This window comes from Dendrobates tinctorius, unplaced genomic scaffold (assembly GCF_039654945.1).
Source record: "Dendrobates tinctorius isolate UK_male_01 unplaced genomic scaffold, ASM3965494v1 ptg000089l, whole genome shotgun sequence".
In the NCBI taxonomy this organism is placed as follows: Eukaryota; Metazoa; Chordata; class Amphibia; order Anura; family Dendrobatidae; genus Dendrobates; species Dendrobates tinctorius.
Window position 1 is genome coordinate 12,305,856 of NW_027361757.1, and position 24,599 is coordinate 12,330,454.

The 24,599-nt window shown below is 42.9% G+C and overlaps 1 protein-coding gene across 1 annotated transcript in view; it reads left to right on the forward strand.

Annotated features, from left to right (window-relative positions):
* The first annotated feature begins 2,699 nt into the window (after window positions 1–2,699).
* The window catches only part of OIT3 (oncoprotein induced transcript 3), a 97,291-nt gene continuing 75,391 nt past the window's right edge, over window positions 2,700–24,599 (forward strand). The window contains exons 1-3 of the mRNA XM_073585812.1: window positions 2,700–2,848; window positions 5,755–6,129; window positions 6,686–6,796. Of these exons, the coding sequence (XP_073441913.1) occupies window positions 2,797–2,848; window positions 5,755–6,129; window positions 6,686–6,796 (538 nt within the window). The 5' untranslated portion in view covers window positions 2,700–2,796. The remainder of the gene's footprint in view (window positions 2,849–5,754; window positions 6,130–6,685; window positions 6,797–24,599) is intronic.

The following is a 24,599-nucleotide window of genomic DNA, read 5'->3' on the forward strand; positions in this document are numbered from 1 at the left end:
TAGCGTGCGACAGCTGCCAAAAATAAAAACCCACCATAATAGTAAATCAACCCCCCCTTTATCACCCCCTTAGTTAGGGAAAAATAATTAAATAAAAAAATGTTTATTTCCATTTTCCCATTAGGGTTTAGGGTTAGGGGTGTGTTGGGGTTAGGGTTGGAGTTAGAATTGTGGTGTTTCCACTGTTTTGGCACATCAGGGGCTTTCCAAATGTGATATGGCATCCGATCTCAATTCCAGCCAAAAAAGTCAAATGGTGCTGCTTCCCTTCTGAGCTCTGCCATGCGCGCCATGCGCCCAAATAGTGGTTCACCCCCACATATGGGGTGTCAGCGTACTCAGGACAAATTGCACAATAACTTTTGGGGTCCTGCTACTCTTGGGAAAATAAAAATTGGGGGTGAAAAGATCATTTCTGTGGAAAAAATGTGGTTTTTTAATTGTACGGCTGTACGTTATAAACTTCTGTGAAGCCCTTGGGAGTTCAAAGTGCTCACCACATATCTAGATAAGTTCCTTGGGAGGGTCTAGTTTCCAAAATGGGGTTTCCACTGTTTAGGCACATCAGGAGCTCTCCAAACTTGACATGGCATCCGATCTGACTTCCAGCCAATTTTGCAGTGAAAGTCAAACGGCGCTCCTTCCCTTCCGAGCTCTGCCATGCGCCCAAACAGTGGTTTCCCCCCACATATTAGGTATCGGCATACTCAGGACAAATTGCACAATAACTTTTCCAGTCCAATTTCTCCTATTACACTTGGTATAATAAAAAAAAATTGAACCTGAAGTAATTTTTTATGTGAAAAAAGTAAAATGTTCATTTTTTTTTTTTAAACATTCAAAAAATTCCTGTGAAGCACCTGAAGGGTTAATAAACTTCTTGAATGTGGTTTTGAGCACCTTGAGGGGTGCAGTTTTTAGAATTGTGTCACTTTTGGGTATTTTCTATCATATAGACACCTCAAAGTGACTTCAAATGTGATGTGGTCCGTAAAAATAAAATGGTATTGTAAAAATGAGAAATCGCTGGTCAACTTTTAACCCTTATAACTTCCTAACAAAAAACAATTTTGGTTCCCAAATTGTGCTCATGTAAAGTAAACATGTGGGAAATGTTAGTTATCAAGTTTTTTGAGTGCAATATCTCTGTGATTTAAGAGCATAAAAATTCAAATTTGGAAAATTGCGAAATTTTCGCCAAATTTCCATTTTTTTCACAAATAAAAGCAAGTTATATGAATGTAATTTTACCACTAACATGAAGTACAATATGTCATGAGAAAACATTGTCAGAATCACCAGGATCCATGGAAGCGTTCCAGAGTTATTACCTCATAAAAGGACAGTGGTCAGAATTGTAAAAATTGGCCCGGGCATTAACATGCAAACCACCTTTGGGAGTAAAGGGGTTAATGTCCAAAGTAACTTGCAAATCAGTATCTGAGACCTGATGCTGTGGGCAACTGCACCGCCGTGTCATGCTGAGGAGTGCCAGGCATTTTTGCTTCCCTTAGCTCCGTGTTACTTCACACAAGATGGACATTGCAGAGCCACCTGCTTTACAGTTTGCAAGCCAAGACTGACACACCCAACTCTTTGCTACAGGGTTTTAAAAAGGAATCTCTGGCCATGGTCCACTTGTAAGGGAGTGAACAGCCCCACTACCATCCTGTATTTCGCTCCAAAAATAAAAGCCCATACCTGCTCTTCTTTAATCTGCCTTGGGTATGTAGCTTGTCCAAGACCAAGCTTACTTTTATTCTGCATTGCAACCAAAGTTATATCAATGCACTCCAGCGGCTTTAATATATTTCTATGCACATCCTTGGGGATACATACTGTCCCTCACATATAATACCCCTCACTGCCTCACAGAAGCTATTTATTGTAGTTATTAATGCCAAAGCGTGTACAACCAAATATTAAGTTGAGGATGCCAACAATTTTGTGCTGCCCATTTTTGGGATTTTGTATGAAATAATGTCCAATTTTTGCTTTTCTTCTGTTTTTTGAGTTTCATTGCACACAAAGAAATGTGTAGCAAAACCTATGTAATTGCAATAATTTTCTTGGCGAAATACTTCATTTTCTGGAACAATTTCAATTTGAAGGATGCCAACACTTTCTGCCATGACTGTGTATATACGTATATAACATTCATTATCACTGAATACTTTCTAAAATGCCAATACTTTAGTATTAGTGGTTTCCTTTGTCATTTATTTGATGCACAGATCTATTCTACGAGCACACCCAATGCTATCTTTAATATTTATAACCTATTATGTGTATTATTATAATGATTGAAAATTCCATAACTTTTGTTTTTAAATTCTTCTGTGAAAGTATATGGATAGCTACTATTCTAGGCATGTAGGAAGAAAGAACAAAAAGCATGTGACTTAGGACAGGACTAACAGAAGGGCTGACTTCAGCTGATGACCTGTCTCCTGAGTGTCTCCTCTCAGGGTTCTCTTGCAGTTTACAATACATCATTTTGAGAATTCCAGTATATGAAGACAATGGGAGGATGAGACATCCGAATTAATTAGTAAAAAATATCCTTGTTTACAAGGCAGATCTCTGCTGGAAGGGTCAGAGGTTTGCCTCATTTCATCCTCTTCCTTCTGATAATGTGTCCACTGAAAATGATAAGGTAGAGGTCATAGTGATAAATAAAGGAAAACAAGATCCTCTGTTCCTCAGAGGCAGAGAAGGCAGAGACCATCTGACAAGGATCCTTGCCTTAATAAGGGCACCAAGTCCAGTTCTCAAGTTTATACTTGGATTTTAAAAATGCTTTTCTACTTGATCCTCTGTTTCTACCTCAATGAAGTCACCCCCTTGGGTAAGTTGCAATAATTTCCTAAAGCAAAGAAAAGGAATACTGCATATTGTTCCAATGCCAAATTGTACATTCTGGAGCTCAACTCAATGTATGACTCCAAAACCATATGTGCTTGTATGTGATACATAAAGCTTATTACATTGCAATGTATAAATACACTTAACACTGTTTTTAAGACTTGGAAGTTATTGGATGCAAAATATATATGTATGTTTGTGTGTGTATATAATGTGGCTTTTATTGCCTTCATGTTTTAGCATTTTTGCCATTCTCTGGGTGCAGTATGTCATTTATTCTTCAGTAGTTTTTCAAACGAAACTTTCACTTAGGAGAAAAAAAAACCCTTCCAGAAAATGTAAAAAATGAGTGAACCAAAAAAGGCTTATAAAAGTGAAAATCATGGCACTTTTATAAACGCAAAAACAACGTCACAAAAAGGTATGTGTGTTTGTGAAAGGCGGCTTAAAGATTGCAACATAGATGCTTCAAAAATGTATTAATGTCTTAGAGGAGAGGCAGATCATAACGCACAGTATATGTTAATAGGTTCCAACCAAACACTTTTGGACTTGGTTAGAACAGGAAAATGTTGATGATGATTTCAACGATATGCATTGCCAAACTAAACTGCAAATTCCACCCTGCATCTTATACTTGGACAGGATGCATTGCGAGCCGTTTCTGCTGGGTTTGTGTATGGAGATCTCTTCCAGTGAGACACAGCATTATGGCATAAGCCATCAGTAAGGGTATGTGTACACAATGAGTAAAATTTCTGTACCATTTCTGCGTCTCTTGGCAGGAAAGATGCAAAAATGCTCCTTTCTGGTGCATTTATGGTGTGTTTTTTTTCCCCTGCATTTTGAATTGATTTGAGTGAAGTTAATGGTGAAAAACGCAGGGCAAAAATGCTCAGAGATTTGACATGCAGCAGATTATATATTCTGCATGTCAAAAATAATGTGTGCATGATACTTCAGGTTACACTTTGCAGGCATCAGGATTGTTTCAGGTTTTGTCATAAATCCGTAGAGAAAATACACCAAATCTGCAACGTATGCACACAGCCTTAATGTGAAACTCGCAGAAATTATAATGCGTTGGACAGATTAATTAATTGACTTCAATTAACATTTTTAATCTGAACTTAATTACATGTTAGTTTCGCTTAGCGCTGACTTTCATCTTTCAGCAAATGGCTTAAATACTAAACACATTAGATTTTAACACATGAAGACCACGCTCATCACAGTAATCGATCATTTAGCCCTCATTGATATTAGGATAAAGCAGAGGCAAGAAATACATTTCTTTTTGTGTGATTGTTTTCATGTTTTTAGCAAATGTGTTGAGAACCCCTTCCTTATTACATTTCTTGCATAACGAGGGGTCCTGTGACTTTCTATAATACTGTGTGTTACAATTCTTTATCATTACCATGATTTCTGCTTGGTTTCAGTGGACGAAAATCCAAAGGCTAAAAACAATACATAGCTAGTTCTGCTGTCAGCTGAAATCATGTCCAGTCTAGATAATCTTCTCTGAAGCTCAGGACATCAGTAACAGTTGTCCAGATCATTTCCAGGTCAGGATTAGGTGGATATCTTGAAAATAATTCATTGAAATATACAAGAGCACATTTATTGCTGCTGTTTAGACCACATAGAGAACAAAAACCAGTGTTGCATATTGATTAGTTGAACTGGCCATATGCCTGTCTTATGGACCAATTTCAATATTCAAGGAAACTCCAAAAATTGTAAACCCTACAAGAACTCACTGAGTCATTGTCCAAAAACTTATAATAAAAAGATAACTAGTTTTATTTAGGAATAAATTACAGAATATCACACTTACAGTAACCAACAGCTACAACAGACAGGGCACATGGAAGACTCATTTGTTAAGGACACAAAAAACGCCGGATTAAATCAGGGGGCTGTCCTGAGGAAGCCCATGCGAAACGCGCGTTGGGGCTGCATTAGGCACATGCTGGCAGGCAAATATGGGTAAGCAGAGTATCTCTTAAGACATTTTCACCTCAAGGTCTGAGACATTTGGAAACTTGTATCTACTAGTATATACTCCTACCTCTATTATATAATCTCTGTGTGACCAGGGAGTTTGTTTCTTTTTCATACCATACCTTAAATGCACTATGCACTTTTTTGAAAATACCTCTTACAAGAAAGCTTTTTTGAGGTGCAGACTGTGATCTCTGCAAGTTTACCCATCCTGTGATTTAGTCCAGCGTTTTCTGTGTCTTTCACACATGAGCCTTCCATGTGCCCTGTCCGTTTTAGCTGTTGGTTGCTATAACTGTGATATTCTGTAACTTGCTCATTAATAAAACTTGTTATCTTTTTATTCTACTTTTTGGATAATGACTCCGTGAGTTCTTGTAGGGTTTATGTTTAGATTACATAGAAGTAGACTATATATTCCAATTTGATCATATTAGCTGTGTCTTTATGAAAAAATTGGTGAATATTTAGATACGGTACTTTTTTTAACTTTATGCAACCACTTGATTTTGCAGAATCTATACAGTTTAAGGAGCTGTGCTCTTCCACTCCACTACTGATCATATCTGATCTGATATTGATGACCTATCTTAAGAATTGGCCATCAAATATGCATGATTGCAGCTTTCCACTTTGAGTTCCGACATAGTGAGTAAATTGTGTGCTTTGAAATGATACTGGGCTCAAACATCAGGGAGGTATCACAACACGCATTGTAGCCTCAACAGACTGTATAGTAAATTCAGGTCTGCAAAATTTTTTATCCTTTATTCTTTCCATCAGATATACACAAATTTCTATCTGTGTACCTAGTTCATTACTGACCTCATACAGTAGACACTTCTGAACATCTTATATTATGCATTTCTTCCCTACTTCAAGCCTTGGATCCATGTTCAGCTTATATAAGTCTGAATGAGCCTTGGAGAAACACGGACCACTTACTTAATGAATCAGAAGACAAACCGATGTGCGACAACCACCTGAGTGGCGAGTGGTATCGGTTCACTGGTATGGCTGGAGATGCTATGCCAACTTTTTGTATCCCTGAAAACCACTGTGGCACACATGCCCCAATCTGGCTCAATGGGAGCCACCCAAGTGAACTAGAGGGTATTGTGCAAAGACAAGCTTGTGCCAGTTTCAGTAACAACTGCTGCCAATGGAATACAACTGTGGAAATCAAGGCCTGTCCAGGAGGGTATTATGTGTATCGATTAACAAAGCCAAATGTTTGCTTTCATGTCTATTGTGGTCGTAAGTACTCAATTTTTTTTCTTCTTTTATCATTTACAAATGAAGTTTAACTCCAAAAATGTATGTCACAATATGATATCAAGGTTTATAGGTTTATTTGAGGGTGGGGAGGCACTAACAAGAGGCATAGCTTGTGGACCACAATGAAAAGTATGTAACTGTATCATCCTTCTCCCATCCAAAACCCTTCAACCTTGTTTCATTTATGCTACTGGTATTTTCTTATGGGGCACAGGGGGTGTTGAGTACCAAGGGTGTGTATATGGCTACAATAACCTCTCAGCCTAACTGCTGTGTCTGCTAAAAACCCACAATGCCATTTTTACTTTCAGATCCGCTTATATTTTTCAGTTTGACCAAATATACAGGTGCTTCTTACAAAATTAGAATATCAACAAAAAGTTAATTTACTTCAGTTCTTCAATACAAAAAGTGAAACTCATATATTATATAGTCATTACAAACAGAGTGATCTATTTCGGGTGTTTATTTCTGTTAATGTTGATGATTATGGCTTACAGCCAATGAGAACACAAACGTTTTATCTGTTATTTAGACTTCTATGATATTTGCGATCTGATGGAGTGTGGAGGAACGTGTCTGGACAATGGAGATTGCATATGCAGTTCTGGGACACTTCTAGGCCCTGATGGGCAGACATGTCTGGGTAAGATCAGCCTATTCCTTCATATCACACTGAAGCAAAAGTTATAAAGCTTTGCAATATACTTTGTGTTTAAAGTTCTATTGCTTTTGAAAGCTCTACAAAACTGTAAAATATACTTATATTAACAAAGCTGTATGCCAGAGAGAAATCAATGCCAGCTCTTTCCAGCATTTTTTTTCTCCGTAGAAGAGTGTCCTTTGAGGGCATGTCACCACTGATGTGTATGAATGGGTTGGGCCCACTGACTCCTTTCAGTAGCTAAGCCCCCCTCTTAAGGGTGCGTGCACACCTTAAAGGGGTTGTCTGATATCCCAGCACAGCACAAGGTAGAAACAGTCAAAGAACTATTTATTTCCTTCTGATATGGTGGGAATTTACAGTGGTCAGGGAACAGTTAATTGTATGAAAGTGTAAACAGCAGTAAACCATATGACAGTAAACATACAATGGATTTTAGAATACAGTTTGAGTAACAGAAAAGTCTCTCAGGGATTATACTTGTGCCCTTCCTACATGGAATGTACATCCGTTCCTGGGGAGCTAATACGTTAGCTCTGACTGCAGCAATGACCCTAGCGGGGGTCATCGGGGTTTCCTGCTAGGCCACTAGTCCTTCTGACAGTCTATCAAGGAACGTTGAGTTTCTTGTGTTCCAGCCAGCCCCCAGCCCATCTATTGTCCTTCACCAGGCCGACCCCTGCTATAAATGGGTCACCGAGGAGAAAAAAAGCAACATACGCTAAGTCTCAGAAAACCAGAGAGGTTGGTAACTATGCAGATTGCAGATCCCTGATCTTAACACACAACTAGCAGCAGTCGTGGAGCGTGCCTACGATGGTCCTGGACGCCTCGTCACAACTGGAGAGCTAAATAAGCCTAAAGTAAGAAAAGAGGAAAACTAACTCCCCCAGAGCAGATCCCAAAGGAAAGACAGCCCCCCTCATGTATTGACGGTGAAGCAAGATGAAAACACAAACAAAGGCAGAAAAATAGGCTGAGCAAACGATGGGTCCAAACTAACTTGAAAGGACAGGAAAGGAAATATACTGTCTGCAATCTGCCAAAAACCCTACCCAAAATAATGTCCAATACTTCTGATAACAAAATTAACCCTGAAGTCACTAGACTTCTCCCACTATACCAGCACTCTGAAATATTCTGAGACAGAGCAAAAAAGAGGTCAATCTAATAGAGGACAAAAAGGCAAATTGGCAAATACAGATAAATAAGAGTGGAAGTTCAGTACAGCCCAGCCGGGCTGGCTGACCACAAAAAAACTAAGTTGACCAACAAGAGCAAGTGTGAACATTAGCAAAAACAAACTTAACTTGAGAAGACAGGAGCAGAGCTGAAGTCCAAGACCTGAGAAGCAGACTGAATCACCAGCAACTGGATAGGGCGTTGGCTGTCTTATATCCAGTCTGATACTCCAGAGATCCAATCATTATCCTCCTCGTCAGGTGGCAGACCATTACCAATTAAACCATCCTCACTACCTCCTGTCACCACCAGAGGGAGAACGGAAGGAGAACTCCCAGCTGGTGGAGCAGAAAATGAGCTCATAACAGACCCCTGTACTTTGTTGTTTCTGAAAGTGACGGCCTGACTCACTTTCGTCGTTCTCTGATCAATAGCTTCTCGTGGATCTTTTGGTGCTTGACTGAGGGCAGGTATATCCAAGGCCTGAGGAAGAGAGGGCTGGGTCCTGGCACTAGATGGGTGGCGCCTGGGCTCTGTGTTTCGATCGGCGTAGGGCGGGTCTTGACCAGCATAGTAGGGTCAACTGGGGGTTGTCTGGGCTCTATCTGACTGTGTCCAGCACCCTACTGGTGCACGGTTTCCGCTGAGGCCAGTCACATTTGATTCAACGCAATCTTTGGCACACATCCGCATTGCTCCTCTTCTTGGCACCAAATGCTAGTTTGGCGCAGGATTTCTCTATCTGGTAACTCCATCATCCAAGGCACCTGACTGTGTCCCACACATGATCTCGCTCCTCCTGTAACTCTTCTGGTGCCGGTTGGTTCCACATAGTTTCATCCAGGCAGCAAATGGCAGTCTTTCCTCACTAATGCCACATCACGCAGGGGCTCATCAGGGGAACCATTGCCTCCTCTTACAATTGCAGTGCACGCTATCAGACGATTCCCAAGTCTGCAGTCACATAGACTTGTTGTTGTAGACCAGCAATCTGTTTAAGTAACTGTTTCATTTTTGTCTCGTTTCAAATCTGCATCATATCAATTCTTTCAGTGTTTTTGTAGTGTATTTTACCTATTCTAATAAATGTAGAAAAAAAGCACTTAAAAATGCGGGAAAAAAAGCATAAAAACATGCATATTTATGCTGTGTTTTTCCTGCCAAAACTTCAGTATTTGCAGAAGAAATGTCTGCAGCGAATACTTAACATGTGCACATACAGGGGCAGGGCGGGCTGGGCCAGGTGGCAGGGAGGCACATGCCCCCCGGGCCCAGGGCCGGCATCAGCACCTGGCGTACCCGGGCAAGTGCTGGGGCCCTGACGAGACGGGGAGGCCCACTCGCCACCTGAACAAGTTTTTTTTTTATTTATTTATTTTTTTTCGGGGGGGCCGGTCCCCCACTCTCTGCCCTCCCCCCAACATCATACTGACCACCATCTCTTTTCCTGTGAGAGCGCGCAGTCCACATGTTACCGCTCATTATGGACGCCACTCCTCTCCCATAGGTGTGGCGCCCAGATTCATGACCTTAATGAACGGTACCATGTGACCGCACGCTCTCACAGGAAAAAGTTACCAGCGCCTGGACTCAGGTGAGCGGCGTTGAGAATGAGCGTCGGTGGGGCTGGGGGGAAAATGAGCAGGGGGGCCCGGGGGGAGAATAAGCCCAGCCCCTGGGGGAGATGAGAGGGAGGGGGAAAGAGCTCAGCAGGGGAGGTGAGCCCATTATTCTCTATGGGGCATTATATGGGGCCCATTATCCAGTATAGAGCATTATATGGGGCCCATTATCCTGTATGTAGCATTATATGGGGCCCATTATCCAGTATGGAGCATTATATGGGGCCTATTATCCAGTATGGAGCATTATATGGGACCCATTATTCTGTATGAATCATTTTATGGGGCCCATTATCCTGTATGGAGCATTATATTGGGCCTGTTATTCTGTATGGAGCATTATATTGGGCCCGTTATTCTGTATGGAGCATTATATTGGGCCCATTATTCTGTATGGAGCTTTATATGGTTTCACTTATTCTGTATGGAGCATTGTATGGGGCCCATTATTCTGTATCGACCATTATATGATTCCCATTATTATGTAAGGAGCATTATATGAGGACCCTTTTTCTGTATGACGCAATATATGGGGCCCATTATTCTGTATGAAGCAATATATGGGGCTCATTATACTGTATGAAGCAATATATGGGGCCAATTCTGTATGGAGCATTATATGGGGCTCATTATACTGTATGAAGCAATATATGGGGCCAATTATTCTGTATGGAGCATTATATGAGGCCCATTATTCTGTATGAAGCAATATTTGGGCTCATTATCCCCTTAACCCCCAAGGGTGGTTTGCACGTTCATGACCGTGCCAATTTTTACAATTCTGACCACTGTCCCTTTATGAGGTAATAACTCTGAAACGCTTCCATGGATCCTGGTGATTCTGACATTGTTTTCTCATGATATATTGTGCTTCATGTTAGTGGTAAAATTTCATTCAAATAACTTGCGTTTATTTGTGAAAAAAATGGAAATTTGGCGAAAATGTTGAAAATTTCGCAATTTTCCAACTTTGAATTTTTAGGCCCTTAAATCACAGAGTTACGGCACACAAAAAACTTAATAAATAACATTTCCCACATGTTTACTTTACATCAGCACAATTTTAGAACCAAAATTGTTTTTGTTAGGAAGTTATAAGGGTTAAAAGTTGACCAGCGATTTCTCATTTTTGCAACACCATTTTACTTTTACGGACCACATCACATTTGAAGCCACCTTGAGGGGTCTATATGATAGAAAATACCCAAAAGTGACACCATTCTACAAACTTGCACACCTTAAGGTGCTCAAAACCACATTCAAGAAGTTTATTAACCCTTCAGGTGCTTCACAGGAATTTTTTGAATATTTAAAAAGAATTGAACATTTAACTTTTTTTCACCATAAAAATATTTGAGGTTCAATTTTTTTTATTTTACCAAGGGTAAAAGGAGAAATTAGACTGCAAAAGTTATTGTGCAATTTGTCCTGAGTACGCTTATATCTGATATGTGGGGGGGGAACCACTGTTTCGGTGCATGGCAGAGCTTAGAAGGGAAGGAGCGCCGTTTGACTTTTTCAATGCAAAATTGGCTGGAATTCAGATCGGACGCCATGTCATGTTTTGAGAGCCCCTGATGTACCTAAACAGTGGAAACCCCCCACAAGTGACCCCATTTTGGAAACTAGACCCCCAAGGAACTTATCTAGATATGTGGTGAGAACTTTGAACCCACAAGGGGTTCACAGAAGTTTATAATGTACAACGGTACAATTAAAAAAAATATTTTTTCCAAAAAATGATCTTTTCACCCCCAATTTTTATTTTCCCAAGGGTAACAGGACCCTAAAAGTTATTGTGCAATTTGTCCTGAGTATGCTAATACCCCATATGTGGGTGTAAATGACTATTTGGGCGCATGGCAGAGCTCGGAAGGGAAGCAGCGCCATTTGACTTTTTTGGCTGGAATTGAGATCGGACACCATGTTGCGTTTGGAAAGCCCCTGATGTACCAAAACAGTGGAAAGCCCCACAAATGACACCATTTTGGAAACTAGACCTCCCAAGGAACTTATCTAGATGTGTGGTGGTGAGCACTTTGAACCCGCCAGTGCTTCACAAAAGTTTATAATGCCCGGGCGTGAAAATAAAAAAATTGTATTTTTTCCACAAACATGATCTTTTAGTCCCCAATTATTTTAATTTCCCAAGGGTACCAGGAGAAATTGGACCCCAAAAGTTGTTGTCCAATTTGTCCTGAGTATGCTGATATCCCATATGTGGGAGAAAACTACTGTATGGGCACACGTCAGGGCTTGGAAGGGAAGTAGTGACGTTTTGGAATGCAGACTCTGATGGAATGGTCTGCGGGTGTCATGTTGCTTTTGGAGAGCCCATGATGTACCTAAACAGTGGAAACCCCACACAAGTGACCCTATTTTGGAAACTAGACCCCCTAAGGAACTTATCTAGATATGTGGTGAGCACTTTGAACCCCCCCAGTGCTTCACAAAAGTTTATAGTGCTCGGGCGTGAAAATAAAAAAATCGTATTTTTTCCACAAACATGATCATTTAGTCCCCAATTTTTTTATTTTCCCAAGGGTACCAGGAGAACTTGGACCCCAAAAGTTGTCAAATTTGTCCTGAGTACGCTGATACCTCATGTGGGAGAAAACTACTGTATGGGCACACGTCAGGGCTCGGAAGGGAAGTAGTGACGTTTTGGAATGCAGACTTTGATGGAATGGTCTGCGGGTGTCATGTGCGTTTGGAGAGCCTCTGATGTGCCTAAACTATTCAAACTCCCCACAAGTGACCCCATTTTGGAAACTAGACCCCCCACGGAACTTATCTAGATGTGTGGTGAGCACTTTGAACCCCCAAGTGCTTCACAGAAGTTTATAACGCCCGGGCGTGAAAATAAAAAAATCATATTTTTTTCCACAAAATGATATTTTTGCCCGCAGTTTTTTATTTTCCGAAGGGTAACAGGAGAAATTGGACCCCAAAAGTTGTTTTGCAATTTGTCCTGAGTAGCCTGATACCCCATATGGGGGCGTAAAACACTGTTTGGGCGCATGGCAGAGCTTGGAAGGGAAGGAGCACTATTTGACTTTTTCAACGCAGAATTGGCTGGAATTGAGATCAGATGCCATGTTGAGTTTGGAGAGCACCTGATGTGCCCAAACAGTGGAAACCCCCCCAATTCTAACTCCAACCCTAACCCCAACACACCCCTAAGGCCGGGGTCACACTGGCGAGGAATATGGACGAGTGAGAGTCGTTGAAAGCACGCATTACACACGGACCAATGATTCTCTATGGGGCAGCTCCCATCAGCCGTATATTTCTCGTCTGTATTCTACGGTCCGTGCCAATCGCAGCATGCTGCAATTGTCAGCGTACTACGCCCGTAGTACGCCAATGCAAGTCTATGAGTGCGCTAAAAATACGCATTACACACGGACCAGATGTGTGACTTGCGAGAAATACGCACCCAGTGTCCTTTAGAAAAGCCGGCAATTCAGTGTGCGATACAGTAAAATCACACTGACAGGTTTAATAACACAAACGAAAGAATAGATATAGACACATATAATACATACATATAAATAAATAAATATATATATATATATATATATACACACATGTCATTGAGACACACATATATATATGTGTGTCTCAATGACGTGTGTGTGTATGTATGTGTATATATATATATATATATATATATATATATTTTTTTTTTTCTATTTCACAGAGTTCTTCATAGCAGAATAGCCGCTAATTCATTTGCCGGCTTTTGTGAAATCATTCCCCAAGCCGACATGAAATGACACATGGTTTGCATACAGTAAACCATTTCATTTCATGTTTCGTTTTGTATGTCTTTCATTAGTAATTAGATGAGGGTTGATGTGTGAAATTTGGGAGGTGTAGGTGTTAATTTAAGGGGTTAATTCGTTAAAAAATGTGTGGGCTCCCGCATTGACAAATTACCGCGGGAGCCCACACATTTTTTAACAACGAATTAACCCCTTAAATTAATACCTACACCTCTCAAATTTCACACATCAACCCTCATCTAATTACTAATGAAAGACATACAAAACAAAACATGAAATGAAATGGTTTACTGTATGTAAACCATGTGTCATTTCATGTCGGCTTGGGGAATGATTTCACAAAAGCCGGCAATTGAATTAGCGGCTATTCTGCTATGAAGAACTCTGTGAAATATATATATATATATATATATATATATATATATATATATATATATATATATATATATATGTATATATATATATGTGTATGTATGTGTCTCAATGACGTGTGTGTGTGTATGTATGTATATATATATATATATATATATATATATATATTTTCTATGTGTCTATATCTATTCTTTCGCTTGTGTTATAAAACCTGTCATAGGGCTCCATTATATGTCCATTTTGCAAGCCGGCGAGACAATCTCGCCATACGGATTACATACGGATGCAGACATGCGCAAAACCAGGGGAAGAGTCTTGAGGAGATCGTTTGCATATTCCCAGTGCCTTCTGGGATAAGTGAAGAGTCTCCGCGAGCTCAACGATCACTGGGTTTTGGCCGTTGCAGCTGAAAAGAGGAAATCGGAGAAACCAGGGGAAGAGTCTTGAGGAGATCGTTTGCATATTCCCAGTGCCTTCTGGGATAAGTGAAGAGTCTCCGCGAGCTCAACGATCACTGGGTTTTGGCCGTTGCAGCTGAAAAGAGGAAATCGGAGAAACCAGGGGAAGAGTCTTGAGGAGATCGTTTGCATATTCCCAGTGCCTTCTGGGATAAGTGAAGAGTCTCCGCGAGCTCAACGATCACTGGGTTTTGGCCGTTGCAGCTGAAAAGAGGAAATCGGAGAAACCGCGCGCCGACATCATCTTTTTAAGAAATCTCGAGATGGAAGAGGCCAGGAGCCATTTGGTGAGCTGCATTTCTTGCTACATGTTCACAGATTTACCAGTGGAAAAGCCAAACTTCACATGCCACAAATGCAAGCTTGTGTCCCTGTTGGAGGAAAAGTTGCAAAATCTCGAAGAGAGGTTAGCTACGTTGAAGATCATTAAGGAAGGTGAAGAGTTCTTGGACAGAGCAGAATTATCTCTTCATGTTACAGAAAGAGAAGAAATTCGAAGTGCACCTGAAGAAACAGAGGAATGGAGACATGTGACCCAGAGAAGCAGGAGGATCAGGAGGCAGTCAGCACCCATACTGCTCAGGAACCAGTACCAGGCTCTCACGCAGGAAAACGATGAAGAAATACATCAGGATAAGACTTTGCCAACAAACAGCAACCTTGTACGCCTTCAGAGTCCTCCTGGATGGAGAAAGAAAAATGTTGTGAAGAAGAAACGGAGAGTGGTGGTCATGGGGGATTCCCTGTTGAGAGGAACAGAGGCCGCTATCTGCAGACCGGATATAACTTCAAGAGAAATGTGCTGTCTTCCAGGTGCAAAAATTAAAGATGTGTCTGACAGGATATCAGGACTCTTCAGACCTACAGATGACTACCCATTCCTGCTACTACATGTGGGGACAAATGACACCGCAAGAAACGACCTGGAAACCATCTGCAGAGACTTTGAAGACTTAGGCAAGAAAGTGAAAGAACTGGGAGCGCAGGTGGTCTTCTCTTCCATCCTCCCAGTGGATGGCCATGGAACAAGGAGGTGGAATAAGATTCTGCAGGTGAACAACTGGCTACGTCGATGGTGCCGTCAGCAACGATTTGGATTTCTGGATCACGGAGTGAACTACTTATACGATGGACTACTTGCTAGAGATGGGGTGCACCTTACGAAGACTGGAAAGCAGGTATTTGGAAGTCGCCTTGCTACACTTGTAAGGAGAGCTTTAAACTAGAACAACATGGGAAGGGAAGCAAAAGACCAGAAAAAGCCATACACCTGACAAATGCTATTGAGAACTCTGCTATTAGAAGTGGAAAGGAAGAACAAAGACGAAAGAATCTAATTAAAAAAAATATTGGAGAAAGAGAAACCAATCACAAACTAAAATGTTTCTATACTAATGCACAAAGCATGGGCAACAAACAAGGAGAATTGGAACTACTAACACAGGAAAAGAAATATGATGTCATTGGAATCACTGAAACTTGGTGGGACAATACACATGATTGGAATACAAGGCTAGAAGGATACAACTTATTTGCAAGAAACAGACTTGATAAACGAGGAGGGGGTGTCGCATTGTATGTTAGAAACGCGTATATCTGCACAGAGATTGAAGCTTCAGAGACTGGGAGTTCTGTGGAAACTGTTTGGGTAAGAATACAAGGACAGAACAATGGAAAGGACACCATTGTAGGCATTTACTACAGGCCGCCTGTGCAAGCTGAAGATATGGATGAACTCTTTATGCATCAAATGGCCAAGTTCTCCAAAAAATATGACATAGTTGTCATGGGAGATTTCAACTATCCAGACATTTGTTGGGAATCTCTCTCAGGCAAAACTAACAGGTCAAGGAAATTCTTATCCTCTCTTGCTGACAACTTTATCTTCCAAAAGGTAAAGGAGAAAACAAGGGGAACTGCTACCTTGGATCTAATCCTTATAAACAGGGAGGAAATGGTTGAGGAGGTAAAAGTGGCTGGGACCCTAGGAGGTAGCGACCATGCTATTTTAGAATTTTGGATAACTAGAGGCGGAAGACCTGTGAAGACTCAGACGTCAAGGTTAGATTTCAGAAAGGCAGATTTTAAGGGATTCAGAAAGAGAATTGGAGGGATCCAATGGCTGGATATCCTTAAAGACAAAAATGTCCAGGAAGGATGGGAAATCTTGAAAAATGAAATTCTCAAAGCACAGTTGTTAACAATTCCGAAAAGAGGGAAGAATAGGAAGCATTTAAGGAAACCAGGATGGATGAACACAGAACTTAAGCACATGCTAAAAAGGAAGCAAAAAATGTTTATAAAATGGAAAGAAGGAGGCATATCTAAAGAAGAATATAATGCTGTCTGCAGAACCTGCAGGGCACAAATCAGATTAGCTAAAGCTGAAAATGAATTGAGGCTTGCAAGAGATGTCAAAAGCAATAATAAAGGATTTTGGGGATATGTCAAAAGTAAAAGAAAAGTCAAAGATGCTATAGGATTTTTACAGGATGAAAATGATGAAATGGTAAGACAGGATGTTGAGAAGGCTAAACTTTTAAATTCCTATTTTGCATCTGTTTTCTCTCAGAAAGGAAATGTAACATCAACTGTTATTCACTGTCCTATTAAGGGAATAGAAGAATCCAGGATATCTATAAACAGAAAGATAGTGAGGAAACACTTAGCTAACCTAAATGTATTCAAGTCTCCAGGTCCAGATGAATTACACCCCAGAGTACTGAAGGAGATAGCAGAAGAAATTTTTGAACCCCTCTCCATAATCTTTGAAAATTCTTGGAGAACAGGAGAAGTCCCAGAAGACTGGAGAAGAGCAAATGTTGTTCCTATCTTCAAAAAGGGGAAGAAGGCGGACCCAGGCAACTATAGGCCGGTGAGTCTGACTTCTATACCAGGAAAGATCTTTGAACAAATTATTAAACAACATGTATGTCAATACCTGGATAAGAATGAAGTGATTAAACAGAGTCAGCATGGGTTTGTAACTAATAAGTCATGTCAGACTAATTTAATTTCCTTCTATGATGGTATTACTGATTGGGTGGATCAAGGAAATGCTGTAGATATAGTATATCTTGACTTCAGCAAAGCATTTGACAAAGTCTCTCATACAATCCTTATTGAAAAAATGACTAAGTATGGAATGGACAAGGCAACTGTTAGGTGGATTCATAACTGGCTTAGTGATCGGACCCAAAGAGTGGTCGTAAATGGCTGCACATCCAGTTGGAAGAATGTCTCAAGTGGGGTACCACAGGGCTCTGTCCTGGGCCCTGTATTGTTCAACATCTTTATCAACGATTTAGATGAAGGAATTGAGGGTAAACTGATTAAATTTGCTGATGACACAAAGCTAGGAGGGATAGCTAATACTAGAGAAGAGAGAGAGAGGATTCAAAAAGATTTAAATAAACTGGAGAAGTGGGCAGCAACTAACAGAATGGTTTTTAACAGGGAGAAATGCAAAGTACTACATCTGGGCAATAAAAATGAAAAAAGCATATATAGAATGGGAGGAATAGGGCTAAGTGACAGCACATGTGAAAAAGACTTGGGTATACTAATAGATCACAGACTGAATATGAGTCAACAGTGTGATGCAGCAGCAAAAAAGGCAAATGCAATTCTAGGATGTATTAACAGAAGCATACAGTCTAGATCACGTGAAGTAATTATTTCCCTCTACTCCTCTTTGGTCAGACCTCATCTGGAATATTGTGTCCAATTTTGGGCACCACATTTTAAAAAAGACATCAACAAACTGGAGCAAGTTCAGAAAAGAGCGACCAGAATGGTGACCGGTCTGCAAACCCTGTCTTATGAGGAAAGGTTGCAGGATTTGGGAATGTTTAGTTTGCAAAAGAGAAGACTGAGAGGAGACTTAATAGCTGTCTACAAATATCTAAAGGGCTGTCACATTGTAGAAGGATCAACTTTATTCTCATTTGCACAAGGAAAGACTAGAGGCAATGGGATGAAGCTGAATGGGAGGAGACACAGATTAGATATTAGAAAAAACTTTTTGACAGTTAGAGTGATCAATGAGTGGAACAGGCTGCCACGAGAAGTGGTGAGTTCTCCTTCAATGGAAGTCTTCAAACAGAGGCTGGACAGACATCTAACTGGGATGATTTAGCGAATCCTGCTTTGAGCAGGGGGTTGGACCAGATGGCCCAGGAGGTCCCTTCCAACTCTACGATTCTATGATTCTATGAAAATGCGCAACCACACCTTGCTTACGGATGACATACAGAGCACTATTTAGGGGTCATTCATCCGTATTACGCCTGTAAACTACGGACCGTACTTTGCGTCGGTTAGTGTGGCCCCGGCCTTACCCTAATCTCAGCCCTATCCCTAGGCCTAACCCTAGCCCTAATGGGAAAATGGAAATAAATGCATTTTTTAAATTTTATTTTTTTTCCCCAACTAAGGGGGTGATAACGGGGGGTTTTATTTACCATTTATGGCGGTTTTTATGTTTGGCGGCTGTCACACGCTAAAAGACGCTTTTTATTGTAAAAATATTTTTTGCATCACCACATATTTAGAGCTATAATTTTTCCATATTTTGACTCACCGAGTCATGTGAGGTCTTATTTTTTGCGGGACGAGTTGACGTTTTTATTGGTATCATTTTCGGGCACGTGACATCTTTTGATCACTTTTTATTCTGATTTTTGGGACGCAGAATGAACAAAAACCAGCGTTTCATGAATTTCTTTTGGGGGGTGCGTTTACACCGTTCCGTGTGCGGTAAAATTGATAAAACGGTTTTATTCTTCAGGTCAGTACGGTTAAACCGATACCTCATTTGTCTTTTTCCATGGTACATGATGGCACCACGAGAGGGGATCCGCCCCACGAGGACAGGAAACCTTCAAGATAAAAGGGGCGGCTCCTCTCTCCGCATCAGTTGGTTTCCTGTCCTCGACGGGGAACCCTCAAGATGAAAGCCTCTTTGAAGGATTCCGAGAAGAGGATGCCTGGGCCTGGGTCGGGTGATTAATGGCAGGCATGGGTCTGCTACACCCGACACCGGGTACCGGTAGTCGCCTCGGGGGCCGTATATGCCTATGTCCCCCCTGAGCAAAGGCATGGCCACAGCCGGAGGGATGCCCAGGCAAAGCGGCCCTCCAAGATGTCAGCGAGAGGTCCAGGGAGGCCACTGGAGTGTTCCCTCCCTGTTGACATACAGTGGCCATGCAGCCCGGGAGGCACATCGGTGCCCGGGCAGAGAGCTCCTCGGAGGCCACAGACTGTGTACCCTCCCTGTGAGCACCAGACACCGGACCCCACAGCGGTGATGCTCTGCAGCATGGGAGGCCAGGGTTCAGATCCCATCATGGATGTCTACACATACCTGCACCATAGAGGGATGGGGTCCACCATGCAGGTAAGAGGTGTCTGGGGGTCCCGAAATACAAGCGCTCACCCGGCCGGGTTCGTATGGCCGCACCGGGAGGCGCGCGCGCTGGGAGCGCGCATCATGGCCGACGAACCGGAAGTGGTTGCGGCGACCCGGAAGTAGAGCGGCGCGCACAGCACCGCGGGGCCTGGGAGAGGCAGAAGGTGTGCACGGTCCCGGGGGGGCACACAGAGCACGCGCACATCCACACAACAGGCGCGGCAGGTGCGAGACCAGTTGGTCTAAAAAGAAAAAAAAAAAAAGGGGGCTATTTAAGATCGCCAGAAAAAGCGAGCAGGCGTCACAGCACCAATTTGGAGTGGAAGTGACTGCTTGCAGCCATAAGCAGCATAATGGAGAGCCCTTCGCCAGAGCATGTGCAACCGCGCCAGGAGGCAAAAGAGAGGCGGTCGTGCTCAGAGGAGAAAGCAAAGACACGCCGCAGCAGTAGTGGGAGCCACTCGGGCACCGCACGGGCGGGTCGTCACCACAGGAAAGAGGGGTCCATAGTCTCGTTGGGAGACAGTGAAAGGACCAGCCAACCTCCAGATCCGGTACCCGTTCTATGAAGCGTCCGAGTGGTGAGTGAACTTCGAGAAAGTCCAGTAATCTAATGTCTGTTCTCTTTCTCCTTTCTCCTCTCTTTCCCTCTCCTCCCCCTCTTATATACATTGGCGGGGTGGAGTATAGGAGGTCCCTAGGAAATGTAGAGGGAAGTCAAAGAATAAAGAATGTGCTTTATGTAAAAGTCCCACAGAAGCAGCCTGGAACAAAAAGTTGTGCCAGGAGTGCATTAACAAAACCATAGCGGAGGAGACACCCTCATTTTCGGATAGTCTGAGGGCCATAATTCAGACAGAAGTTTCCAAATCGGTAAGAGCATTACAAACTGTAGATACAGAGAAGAGAACTAGGAGAGCAAGCCCCTCAGGGGTCTCTCAACAAGACTCTACAGAGTCAGAGGACGACTCAAATAAGTCTCAGTATTTAGGAAGTAGCTCGGACGGGGAAGATACGTTTCCAGTAGAAACTACGGATGAACTCATTAAAGCAGTTAGATCTACCATGGGGCTAGTAGAAGAGCAGACAAAAAAGACAGCCCAAGATCTCATGTTCAGCGGACTGCAAAAGAAAAAACGTAAGGCCTTCCCTGTTAACGAGCAACTAAAAGCACTAATAAAGCGCGAATGGGAAAAGCCAGAAAGGAAGTCCCAGATAACGAATTCCCTGAAGAGGAGATACCCCTTTGAGGAAGAGGCATCCTCATCCTGGGATAGGGCCCCTAAAATTGATGTGGCGATATCAAAGGTCGCCAGAAAATCTTCCCTACCCTTTGAGGACCTGGGGTTCCTAAAAGAGCCGCTGGACCGAAAGGCAGACAACTGCCTTAAAGCAGCCTGGGAAACCTCGGCTGGCGCACTAAGACCCGCCATCGCAGCCACTTGTGTGGCTAGGTCCCTAAAGATATGGACAGACAACTTGGAGGATCAATTAGAACAAGGAGTTCCCAGAGACACGATTCTGGAATCATTACCGGCTATTAGAGCGGCGGCGGGCTTTCTCGCAGAGGCGTCAGCAGATTCGGCCAGACTAGCGTCAAAGTCAGCAGCCTTAACAAATGTAGGACGGCGTGCGGTATGGCTCAAATGCTGGCCGGGGGACACACAGGCAAAACTGAAGCTTTGCTCTCTACCATGTGAGGGAAATTTCTTATTCGGTCCAGCACTGGATGAAGTATTGGAAAAAGCGAGTGACACAAAAAAGAATTTTCCGAAACAACCATTTCAGGCCTTTCGGCGCTCCTTTCAGAGGGGCCGAAAGTTTAGAAGGCAACAATTCAAAGACCGTGACAGAAATAATTCTGACAGACGATACAGAGGAGGGAGAGGCTTCTATTTTAGTAAGCCCCCTAGAGAAGCCAAAAAACCCGCCCAGTAACGGTCCCTCTCAGGTGGGGGGAAGGCTCTCTCACTTCCTCCCAGCCTGGGAAAGGATCTCATCCAGTACCTGGATCCGACAGATAGTAGGGTCAGGTCTGGAGTTAAAGTTCCACCACTGGCCACCACAAAAATTCATTCAAACTCCGGTACAATCATCCCAAGAAAGACAAAAGAGTTTGGAGGGGGAGGTGTTATCGCTTATACAAAAACTCGTACTGGAAGAAGTTCCAGAAGGGGAAAAGAAGGAAGGCTTTTACTCCCCCCTATTTCTGATAAAGAAACCAGATGATTCCTGGAGGACGATTGTAAATCTGAAAGGCCTCAACAAGTATCTAGTAGTCCCATCGTTCAAGATGGAGACGATAAGATCTACAGTGAAACTCCTCTTCCCTCGGTGTTACATGTCGGTCCTGGATCTCAAGGACGCTTACTATCATGTCCCGATCCGGCAGCAAGACCGCAAATATCTCAGAGTGGCAGTCCAGATAAACTCTCAGTGGCATCATTTTCAATACAAGGCTCTGCCCTTTGGGGTAGCAACAGCCCCCCCGGGTCTTTACGAAGTTAATTGCGGAGGTCACGGCACATCTCAGAGAAAAAGATGCTCTAGTAATACCATATCTGGACGACTTCTTGATAGTGGGGAAAGATTTCGCTCACTGTCAGGAACAAGTCAAGACAGTGATAGAGACTCTTCAGACTCTGGGTTGGCAACTGAACTTCAAAAAATCCAGGTTGGAGCCAACGATGGTCCAGAATTTTTTGGGCCTAACAATAGACTCGGTAATACAGGAGTGTCGCCTCCCAGAGGGAAAAGAAGAGAAAATCAAAAACCTAATCAAAACAACATTAAGAAAGCCAACAATGACTCTGAGGAAAGCCATGTCAGTGCTGGGGTCCCTAACCTCCTGCATACCAGCGGTAAAATGGGCACAATTTCACGCAAGGGAACTTCAGTGGTGTGTGTTACAAAGCGATCTGACGCTTCAGGGGCAGTTAGAACAGAAGCTCACTATCCCGGTTCCTGTACTCCAGTCGCTAAAATGGTGGTTACAGATAGAGTCCGCTCCGAGGGGAGTACCCTGGACATATGCAGCCTCCAGAGTAGTCACGACAGATGCCAGTCCCTGGGGCTGGGGAGCCCATCTAGACACCCTGTGGCTCCAAGACCCTTGGGCGCAGGGGGAAAAAGATCTATCCTCAAACGTGTGGGAACTACTAGCCATCGAAAGAGCGCTGGAAGGGTTTCTGACACACCTAAGAGGACATCATGTGAAAGTCCTATCAGACAATCGTACAGCGGTTGCATACGTGAACCATCAGGGGGGCACTCGTTCTCGGTCATTGATGGAAATAGCAAAAAGAATCCTGACTCTGGCGGAACATCAGTTCCTTTCATTATCGGCCCTGCATATCCGAGGCGCGGACAACCTGAAGGCGGACTTTCTGAGCAGGAACCACTTAAAACAAGGAGAATGGTGCCTAAAAGAGTCCATTTTTCAGCAAATTGTGCAGAGGTGGGGAAAACCCATAATAGATCTCTTCGCCTCAAAAACCAACAGAAAAGTTCAAAAATTCAGCTCCCTAAGACCAGCAGACATGCCACTGGCGGTAGACGCCTTCAGAATGAAATGGACATCAGGTCTCCTGTACGCCTTCCCTCCGATATGCCTTATTCCATTAGTCCTGAAGAAAATCAGGGAGGATCAAGCCAGAGTAATTATGATGGCTCCCTTTTGGCCAAAAAGGCCGTGGTTCTATTGGCTGAGGGTGATGTCAGTGACAGACCCATGGGTGCTCCCAGAGGATCACGACCTCCTAACACATGGTCCCTTCAATCATCCTCCGAATTCCAGGCTGCATTTGACAGCCTGGAATTTGAAAGGTCACTGTTAGAGAAGAAAGGGTTTTCAGCAAGATTGATTTCCACCCTAATCAGTAGCAGAAAGCCAGTGACCACAAAAATATATGGGAGGATATGGAGGAAATTTTTGTCCACCTCAGGCCCTATACAGGAGGGGGAAGTGCCTGTGAGGGCAGTACTAGAATTCCTACAAAAGGGTTTAGACTTGGGCTTAGCGGTCAGCACCCTGAAAGTACACGTTTCAGCCCTGGCAGCATTATTCAACTATGACTTGGCAAGCGATAGATGGGTCGCCAGATTTATCCGGGCCTGTACTAGAGCTGACTCTGTCCCATCTCCTAAACCTCCCCCCTGGGATCTAAATTTGGTCCTATCATCCCTAACGGAAAGTCCATTTGAACCAATAGACGCAACATCAGATAAAGTGTTAACTTTAAAAACAGCCTTGTTAGTGGCACTCACATCGGCACGTAGGGTTGGGGACTTACACGCACTGTCAGCAGACCCACCATACACCCAGGTTATGGACGATAGAGTCGTGTTAAGATTAGATCCAGCATACCTCCCTAAGGTAGTATCGAAATTCCACAGAGCTCAGGAAATAATCTTGCCCTCCTTTTGTCCTAACCACGGTAATAAAAAGGAAGAGAGATTACATTGCTTAGACGTTAGGAGATGTATCCTACAGTATTTAGAGGTGACAAAACCATGGAGGAAACAGAGGGCCTTATTTGTTTCATATCAGGGGGCAAGGAAAGGCCTTAAAGCCTCTAAGCAAACTATAGCTAGATGGGTGAGAGAGGCCATCATACTAGCATATAGTAGTGCAGGCAGGGCTGTTCCAGAGGGCCTAAAAGCCCACTCCACGAGGGCCATGGCAACGTCCTGGGCGGAGAGAGCGGACGCCTCCATCGACCAAATCTGTAAGGCGGCCACTTGGTCCTCTCCATCTACCTTTTTCAGACATTATAGATTAGACCTATCTGCTACCTCCAATCTCACATTTGGGAGAAGAGTGTTACAGGCAGTGATCCCCCCCTAAAAAGAGAATACAAATCTCTGTAACTCTCTCGTGGTGCCGTCATGTACCATGGAAAAACACGGGTATTAAATACCTGGTAATGTGTTTTTTCATGAGACATGACGGCA